This window comes from Paralichthys olivaceus, chromosome 2 (assembly GCF_024713975.1).
Source record: "Paralichthys olivaceus isolate ysfri-2021 chromosome 2, ASM2471397v2, whole genome shotgun sequence".
NCBI classification, from domain to species: domain Eukaryota; kingdom Metazoa; phylum Chordata; class Actinopteri; order Pleuronectiformes; family Paralichthyidae; genus Paralichthys; species Paralichthys olivaceus.
Genome location: NC_091094.1, coordinates 4,886,825 through 4,896,377, shown reverse-complemented (window position 1 = coordinate 4,896,377; position 9,553 = coordinate 4,886,825). Strand labels below are relative to the sequence as shown.

Here is a 9,553-nt window from a genome sequence, read left to right as displayed (position 1 = left end):
GCTCTGCAGCCTACACACTCGAGGACAATGGAGCGTTCAAGCTGACCAGAGTCAACAAAGAAAGTCAACAGGGACATAAACCTTGACTCAAAGTTCACATTCTCTGTTCACTACCGTTCTGAAACCTATAAAGTGAAATATGAAAATCAAGTGTTTTGTGTTGCAAGTGCAAGTATTGTTATTCTATTTCTGCTTGTTATGTTTATTTGCAATTCAAATAAAAGAGGACACACACGTTTAATTTTCATGAAGGTTGTTTCATTTTAAGAGTACACAGGCGATGGTGCGGATTGTGCCGAGTGGGTGAGCGTGAGGTGGGTTTTGAGAAGCTCTCGCTGAAAATGGTTTACGACTGAAGGTGGTGTGTCTGTGGGAAAGTGCACAGTGGAGTGTGAGAAGAAGAGGGCAGAGGACGGAGGAGCAGGAAGATAAATGTGTTTTCTGGCTGGATGAATAAAAGCAGGGAGATAAAGGGACGTTTGAGAGGAGCAGGGTGAGAGCAAACAGGTTTGTGACAGAGAAGAAGAAAAAAAGGAGAAATGAGAAACTGCAGGAGAAACAAAAGATCTTTATGTCTTTAAGTATTTAACAGGGATCAAGATAATTACTTATTATCCCCAAAAGTAAAAAAAAAGTAAAGTAAAAGTAAAGCCACAGTAGCCCAGTTGCCCCCTGGTGGATGGCTGCAGTATAGGTCATAAATCCCGCCCCTTCACGCTAGCAGATGGGACATGAACCAAACAAAGAAACAAAACTTTAAATACATTTTCTCAAAGATGGTTTGCATCATTGTTTTGTGTTCTTATAACAATAATGTTAATTTTTCCTGTTTTTGGCTTTAATTATAATTATCATTGGTCGAGTGTGTGTGTGGGCGGGACCTCGCTACTGCAACTCCACATCCCCCAATCGCACAGACTCTGCTCCAAATGACGTCATGAGCCCAAGATGGCGGCACTCGTATCGGGGATATTATGGCGATATTGTGAGACGTGCATCTCAATCCACAGTCATACAAGAAGTCCGCATTCGTGTTGATTGTGTGTCAAAATATAAAACTCTCAGGACCTATACGACTCGTGCCGCTGCAGCAATGATAACTTCACATATCCACAGTGTCACCAACGTAGTTACCACATCTCTGCTCTGTCATTTATACTCATTGTGATTTCGAAACAGGAACCGTGAGCTCATCAAACTTTCAAAAGAGAACTGAGAGTTAAAAATAAAAAAATCCCAATGATGAAATCGCTCAGTGAAGTGTGCGGCCACAGCGTCCGCTTCCTAATGCTCTAACCACTATCACTGCTTAACACAGCGGGCACACTTCATATAATGTTCAGGGGATGATGTGCAATCTTACTAATCGTTCCATTAGCTGCTGTGAATATATCAAGAGATGTCTCATATCTTCTTTTTACATGACAGGAACATTTTCTGATCTGCAGTTTGTCAGGATCAGGACAAAGAGGTTATGTCTTCACCCCCCTCGGTTGTTTTTTGTTGGTTGATTTGATTATCAGCAGGATTTACACAAAATATAATTACACAACTTGGTGGAAGGACGGGACATGGGGTCAAAAAAGATCCCATTCGATTTAGGATCTGGATGAAGGGGATGCAGGATTTTCAAAATTTTCACCATTTTCTCATCCGACACATTTAGGAAATGCATATCTATGAGTGTGTGCAATCGAATGGTACTAATCCATTCGTGTCTTTTAGTGTGGACTGTCGCAGTTGCCCCATAGGATAACATTGGTGGTGCTGATGCGTCGCTGCTGCTGGCAGAGACGATCGACTGGACTGACTTTTTTAAAGTGCCATTCATTTGCACGCCCACACCTATAAACACAGGGCCCAGGGTGAAAAAAAGCAGAATTTGCCTTTAAAGGGACAATCTGTCATTATATCACGGACATATCTAGGAATGAAACAGGTGAACTGGTTGAACATGAAGTTTTTATATACAGAGAAGAGTCATACTCTATCATGTAAAAATCTTATATTTCATACAAGTGCTGCTTTCATATGGATTTTGCATCAACATAAACAAACAGGCTCCACTCAGACTCCAACTTTCGTGGTTTCTCAGGCATGACACACTCCTGTGTTAAAAACTGTCCAGTGCTTTGAGTATTGCTGGAAAACAATAATTTCCTACTGCAGACGACGACGACGACGTGTCCTTAAACGTTTACAGAACACAAAGAGAAACACAAATCACTCGTAATGTCCCACATTTGTGAAAAAAAAAACAAAAAAACGATTCAGTTGGGAAAAGTAAACCAGTGAAACTCCTGCAAACAACAGTTCCACTAAAAATAGTCGCCGGTAAAAACTGAATCACAGCACAGGAAGGGTGGAACGATTTTTCCTCTGTATTTATTCAGCAGTGATGAATGAGCTCAGCAGGACAAAAAACATTCCCATCTTCGAAGACACGAATTTACGATGGGTTTAATTACCGCCACATTTCATTTAAAAACCCAGACCGGGTGGTTTACCATAATAAAGGTATTCAATTAGTTTTCAGTGCTGCAGCAGAGCAACTGTACGAAACAAATGGACTGACGTGGAATTGATTTGTAAGAATTGCCCCTGAGCACTGCTGCATAAAATGTCAGAGGAAAACCGTGCGTGCTTCACCGCCTGCTGCTCTCAGTATGTGCGGACTGCTGGTTTGCTGTCCTGGGCCTGGTTGAAGGGATTGGCCGGGTTGGAGGACTCGTCCTGCTGGTCGATGGACTGGTAGGCGTCTCTGTTCCGTGATACAGAGGGAAAACCTGCAGAGATAAACCAGAAGCCTTCAAACACACACACACACACACACTCAATGTTTTGATGTCATGTAATCAAGGCTAATCTTTGAAAAGTTTCTACACAACTTCCTCAGTTTTCCTCACTCACACATTCATGACACAGTTGTGCAGATTTCCTATCCTGAGCCTGTGGTCCCTTCTGGATTAATATGGATTACGATGCAGGAAACAGTCAATCACACTCTGCTGATGACACGAAACGTCTCGAACTGTTCACACTGAAAACCTGCGCACACGTTCCTAACTAACGATTCATGTCAGGATTCTGTGGAGATCGTACGATGTTATAATCCGTCTGTTACGTCTTATTACAGCTCAGACTCTGACATGGTCGGAATAACCACGACGTGTGTTTGGATGTTCAAACACTCTGATTCAGTTAATTACTTTCATTGCAGAGATTTGATAATCCTCAGGAATTTTATTAAAGGAGACGTATGATGCTTTTTCTGTTTTTCTTCTCTGTCTGTTACGTTTCTCTAATTTATTTTTTTTATTGTAAAAAAGTCTGCAGCGATACTTCGGCCGATACTTCCTCATGTCACATCGGTTACTCTGGCACGCCCGCTAACAAATCCAGGTAAACAGAACCTGCCAATGCTAGAAGCTGTTGACCAATCACAAAAGTCTGCGTCAGTGATTTCAGACAGAGGGTGAAAAGAGGAGCTGCAGCAATGCATGAGGAATGTTTTCTGAAGTTTGGAGCATGTAAACATTTTCATGCAATTAGCCAAATTAAAAAATTTACCTGAATTTTTTCAGAGTTTCTCTTTGAATGCAAACTTGATTGATCGAGTAATAATTTAAATTTTTTTGTATTAGTGGTTGGATGAGAAAAACCTGCAATCCTCTGTCTTGCACATAAAACCATGTTGCATTCATTGTCTATTATGAGTCGACAATATGTTGACTTTAATTAGGCTGATTTGAGAATGTGCACCGTCATGCAGCTCTGCTTTAAATACATGCAAACACAAACGCTAATGAGGCGTCTGGAGAGGGAATAAAATGAATAAAACATTGATTCCAGAAACATATCAACATATAATGGAATAGACATGAATACAAATACAGTGAAACACAGCCACGAGGACAGATATTGGAAGGTAATGAAGACAGAACAGACAAAGAGAAAGAAGAGAGTCTTTTTCTTTTTGGTCCAGCAGCTTTGAGATCTTACTTCCTGTGTGGAAGGGGATGGAAGAGGATGATTGGAGGAGAGAAATGGTAAAAAGGGAGCCGGGAATCAATAGCGGCGGCCAATAAAGAAACTGTCAGCACTGTCCGTAGTGCAGCGACTGTCCACAGAAGTCTCTAAGTCTGAGAGGTCAAAGGTCAGCAGCGGAGGAGGAGGGAAGAGAAGAGACAAAAAGGATCAAATCACAACAGGAAGAACACGAGACAACACGAGAAAACATGACAGTGCAGTGTGACGAACACCGAGACGGACTGTGAGGGTAGAAATCATAAATCATAACGAGCCAGAAAACAAGATTACACTCGAATCGACTGTGTGACCACGGACCAGCTGAAAACAGGGAGCGCTGGAGACCTGAATCCACATTTCACCTGATCGCCTGCATCCCAGTGAGCTGAGTGCAGCAGGGAAACCTCGGTAATACCAGCGACGCAGTCAGACAGAGATTAGAACACACGTTGTATGTCACTAACTTCAGCTGCAGTTAATCGGTCACTGCACAATCACAGTCTGATGCATCAACCTGCTGAGTCTCTGTGGCGGTAAAGTAAAACCACAGAGAACAGATTCATTCAATTATCTTCCAAATGTCTGAATCAGGGGACGTAGTTTTTCAGCTGCAGGGTTGGAATCTGATGACATTTTTAAATGTGCAGTGTAATAGATTACATCATGCTCGCAGAGCGACTTCTTTTAAATCTCTTCTTCAAACCCATTTTTATAGACTTTCCTGTCATGACGTCATTTTTTTAAAATCATTTTCTCATCAGGCTTTTTAAAATTTATTTATTCATATTGTTTTTCATATTTATTCATTTGATTGAAGGACCTCAACGTTATGATCCGGCTTCTGACGATTGTTGTTTTTCTTATTTTTGCTTTAAAACACTTTAAAGTGCTGTATAGATAAAGTTTATCTTTACTACTCTTATTATATTATTCTTAACTCAACATGCTGCAAAAACAGCAAAGGAAGGATGACCATGAAACCTGGTGGAGGGATGTGGTGAGAGTCCGGGAGGAACACATTTAAAAAAAATTGTTTTACTTTCTTCAACATTTGCGAGATTCTTTTCAATGTTTTTCGACATTTTCTTTGATTTCTCCGAGAATATTTCATGATTCCTGATGAAAATCACGGCGCATCTTCAGGGGACTGATATTAACGAGTGTGTGTCTGAATAAAATCTGGTTTGGGTGAATTTAAATGTGGTTTGATAACGTAGAGGACAAGCTCACTACCCCCTGCGTGGAACCGCTCTGAATGAAAATCAGTTGAGTTCATGACTGTAAACACACACAGTAAATCTGTGGAGCTGAATCCATGAGCATGAGGATTTAAGAGTCAGACTGGAATTGCAGCTCTGTGGGATTTGTGATAGAAAAACTCTCAGTGGTCCGCAAATCAATGGCCACACGCAGTTAATCAAAGAACATCATCTTCAGAGTCTCCTGACGTCTCAGCGGAGGACGAGTTCTTATCATTTGTTGGCTCACGAGGAGAGAGACCGGCCCAGTGGTCAATAACAACATCTTCATTTCTCCAGACTCATATTCTGCTCCTTCGCACATCTGTCCTGAGCAATTTTTTTCCCATCATGCTTTTCAGATAATGTTTTTTCAGCCTCCATGCGTTTAATGTGCTCCTTCACGCAACGTAAACTGGTGAGCAGGATGACACAGATATTACAAACAGCTCACGGAGAATCGATGTCCTCGCCCGGCCGAACCGTGGCTCGGACATTTAAAGTCTTGTGACTGTAGCTAATGAGTGTTACTGCGGGTGGTTTAGCACCAGTGGTTTAGCACAGAGTCTTTCCCAGTCAGCACTGCACTTGGCAGGAAGCGACAAACAGCATGAAACAACACAGCGAGGACCTCAAAGCGCCCCCTGGACTCATGCGTCTCGTTGCACCTCAAGCTTTGGCCGCGCTCGGGGCTGTGGGGGTTTTTTCCTTGGGAAGTAGAAAAACCTCATATCTCGGATAATTTCTCGCTGGTTGTGAAATTTTTACCAGAATCCGAAGTTGATGGATGAAACCTTGTCGTGTTATGTAATGTGACATTTCTTCCTGTCGATATGTGTCAACTACTCACAGATTTTAAAATCATGGGAGACGACAGAAATAACAACAGGTGGAGCAGATATTCATCCTTGATCTGCCTCAGATCTGAATTGGACCTGAAATCAGCCCAATTATCCTTCAGTGACATTCTTCAAAAATCTACGAACTTCCAACACTGTACTTGACTGGTGTCACTCACCGAAGTTGACGTTGTAATCTCCTCCACGCTCGCGGTACATTTGGTAAACGAAGAAGCAGGACACGGGTTTGAGCAGCAGGTTGAGAATGGCCATTCCTGCGCTGAAGTGGAACACTCCCTTCGCCCGAGCCGGTGCCAACTCGTTCAGCTCGTAATAAATCCCAAAGTGGATGATGTCGGTCAATATTGTCAGAATCATCCCGACCAGAAACTACAGAGAAACAGAGACAGAGCCTTGATGCAGAATATGTGAAAACACCACAGGGAGAAGTTCCTGTGTTCTATACTAAAGGAAATTGCTTTAATAAAGGAAATTAGATAAAAATCTAACTGAGAGTCACGATGCAAGAGAACATAAGAACCGTAATTATTCACCTAGAGGAACTAATCACCGCCTCATGGTTTTAGGTCGTTAACAACCAATCAAAATGCGGGAAATGTGATCAGTCTCCTCTTTTGTTCCTCTGGTGCTTAATAATCACGAGAAAGGTCACACTGAAGGCGACCTCTGACCTTTTGAATATAAAATCACTTGATTATTTGAATCAGAATCTACTAATACTCAAAGCAGAACAGACGTGTAGCAGAATTGAGATGTTATCTTTTCTCAACGAGGCGTCAGTTTACAAACTAAACCTCCTTTGTTTTTCTCTTCCGGCACCGCTGGTCAGGGGTCAGTGAAACGAGACAATTAGCACTTTGCGTCTTCTGGCCTTTAAATAAAACCCCATCAGAAAAGTGTAACTCCAATTTAAGGCTAGAAGTAAAAATCTCTCTTGTAAAACCAGCCTCTCTGTGAACTAATGCAGGCGCCACGACTGTTCTGTGAGCTGAAGTAAAGGGAGGCCATCTTTCTCAGAGGGACGCTCGCAGGTTGCCCTAGATTCCGCAGACAAATAGGTTAGCACGGATACGCAGTGCAGTGCCTATAGTTAGACTCTGGTACGTGTCACATGATGTTAAGATTACAGAGCACCGTGTGAAGGCAAACTCTCACCATGAGCACAGCGTCGATGGAGTCCCTCTGTGCAATGGCCCAGACGCCCACCGCTAAAACGCTGAAGTTCCCCCAGGGGAAGGAGCTGGGAAGCCACGCCATGCAACCCCTGCAGGACAGACACGATTCTTACCAGGACCATTCTCACACCAGACCAAGTATCTGACTGAGTTTACAGAGTGTGTGTGTGTGTGTGTGTGTGTGTGTGTGTGTGTGTGTGTGTGTGTGTGTGTGTGTGTGTGTGTGTGTCTGTGTGTCAGACGAGGAGAGAAATTCCCCAGCTCTGTGAAGAAAAAAACAAAACCTCACACTCACCACACTGTGAGCAGCCAGTGCACCAGTACTATGGCCTGAGAGAGAGAGGACAGAAGACAGGAGTTAAATATTATAATATTTAAACCATTGTTAAAATATCGCTTCAATATTTAAAGATAATTAATCACCTTTGATATACAGATGATTCATCATTTTAACAGCTGGTGCAACAAATAGAGACATTTTAGACTTTACTGTCACTTTTCTCTGACTTTTTATAAATTCTTTAATATTAAAAATAGTTTTTTTCATATTTTGTTTTTGATCATTTGGACTAAATATTATTTTCCAGCCACTTACTTAATTTACTCCTCTCTGTCTAATCATAGCCCGAACAATTAGTTGGCTAATCAATAATATTAATATAAATGAAACATAATTTCTACATAATAAAAATAATATAATTAATTTTAAACATTTTGAAATATAATATTGATAAGTCTGGAATGGGACAATTTGGATTAAATATTATTGTACATTTACATTTACTTAATTGAATATAGTCGGACTGTTCACAGCCCTAACAATTAGTATTAATATAAACATATAAATATTAAGGTGAAGAAGCTGCGGAACTAAAGGTCAAACTGAAGTGAGCTGATTTCATGGAAATTGATGAGGTCACATAATGAATCAGAAAATAAAACGTCATCTGTTTTTCATTTGAAGTAAAGTTTCTGATCTTTGAATGAGTCTTGTTCAAACTGCTTTTAAACTGTGAGGCCTTCAGGAACAGCACAAAGACATAATTCAATTTAAAGGCTCTGGATTTAACAGATTGAGGCTCGACAGGAAGACATCAGCTCATTCATGTTTCCCCGAGAAAAAAACATTCGTCTAAAAGAAGGTTTTTAAACACAAGAGGAGAAATCAGAGATAACTGATAAGATGTGTTATATAAACACATCTAAACACCTGGAATCTTCATTTAGTTCAAGTGACAAACAGGTTTTTTCAGATTCACTCCATATCTGTGTTTTGTCTGAACTTAATGAAATCACAGAAATATCTGGAACACAATGAGTCGATTCATCGCTGTGTTTGCACGTCTCACCTCCCACAGTGTTACTTACCACATGTCACTGAGAACTCGGCCCTGCAGACTTTAAATACATTTAAAAATACAATGTTTGATCATCTCTGGAGGCTAAATCCACTAAATAACTTTCACAGCTCAACAGAAGCCGTCCAAGGGAAACACAAAGCCCTGCTTCACTGGGGTGTGAGTGTCTCGTTGTTGCCACACAGAGGAATTACCAATTGAGCAACAGGGTTTTTCATCGTCACATAATTGAACCCCGGCCTTTAAAAACAATGAGTGACATGATGTGGAGCAGGAGACTCACCTTCAGGTTAATAGCAGGGATTTCCATCACGTCCTGTTTGTTGAGAGCAGCTCAGCTCTGAGGCGGTTCTCCCACTTGTTGAGGAGGCTGCATGAAAAACTTCAGATTTCCTCTTGACACAAACTTCTGGGTAGGAACTCCTCCTCCCCTCACATCAGCCTGCAAACACAAACCATGTGACACCAACCTGACTGCCTCCCATGTGACTCACCCCTCCTCACCCCCGCCTCTCTGTTCCTGCTGCTGTGGTCAGAGAGAAAGAAACAAACCACATGAGCATCAGCATCAGTCACAGTGGCTTATTTTTATTTCTTTTAATGCCCGGCTCTCCGTGAGCGAGGCGTCCCTCCGCCGGTTCACTATGAACGATCAGGAATGCAGCAGGGAGCGTCTGCAAAGTTAAAATCTAACTTTCTGCTCAGTTTCACTTTTAAACTGACAGATTCTGAATATGAAAAAGAACAGAAAACCATTCTATTTAAATGTTAAATGAGATGAACTATTATTATATTTATTTATATAGCAACAGCAGCAGGTCGATGATTTTGTGACTGTGGGGTTATTATAGAAAGAGAAACATTTAGTGTATATAATAAAATATATTCATGTA

General features: G+C 41.3%; 1 protein-coding gene across 2 annotated transcripts; it reads right to left on the bottom strand.

Moving 5' to 3' along the window:
* Nucleotides 1-1,945: 1,945 nt before the first annotated feature.
* On the bottom strand, nt 1,946-9,221 carry agtrap (angiotensin II receptor-associated protein). Of its 2 annotated transcripts, none has more exons than XM_069532204.1 (5): nt 8,944-9,221; nt 7,598-7,632; nt 7,283-7,391; nt 6,286-6,496; nt 1,946-2,786 (listed from the first exon to the last, which is right to left on the bottom strand). In XM_069532204.1, exons 1-5 carry the CDS (start codon nt 8,968-8,970, stop codon nt 2,662-2,664), a joined length of 507 nt encoding a protein of 168 aa, XP_069388305.1. In that variant the 5' UTR covers nt 8,971-9,221; the 3' UTR covers nt 1,946-2,661. The 2 variants fall into 2 exon arrangements, with proteins under 2 accessions (XP_069388305.1, XP_069388306.1); XM_069532205.1 differs by lacking the exon at nt 8,944-9,221 and adding an exon at nt 8,671-8,841.
* Between the last annotated feature and the right edge of the window lie 332 nt (nt 9,222-9,553).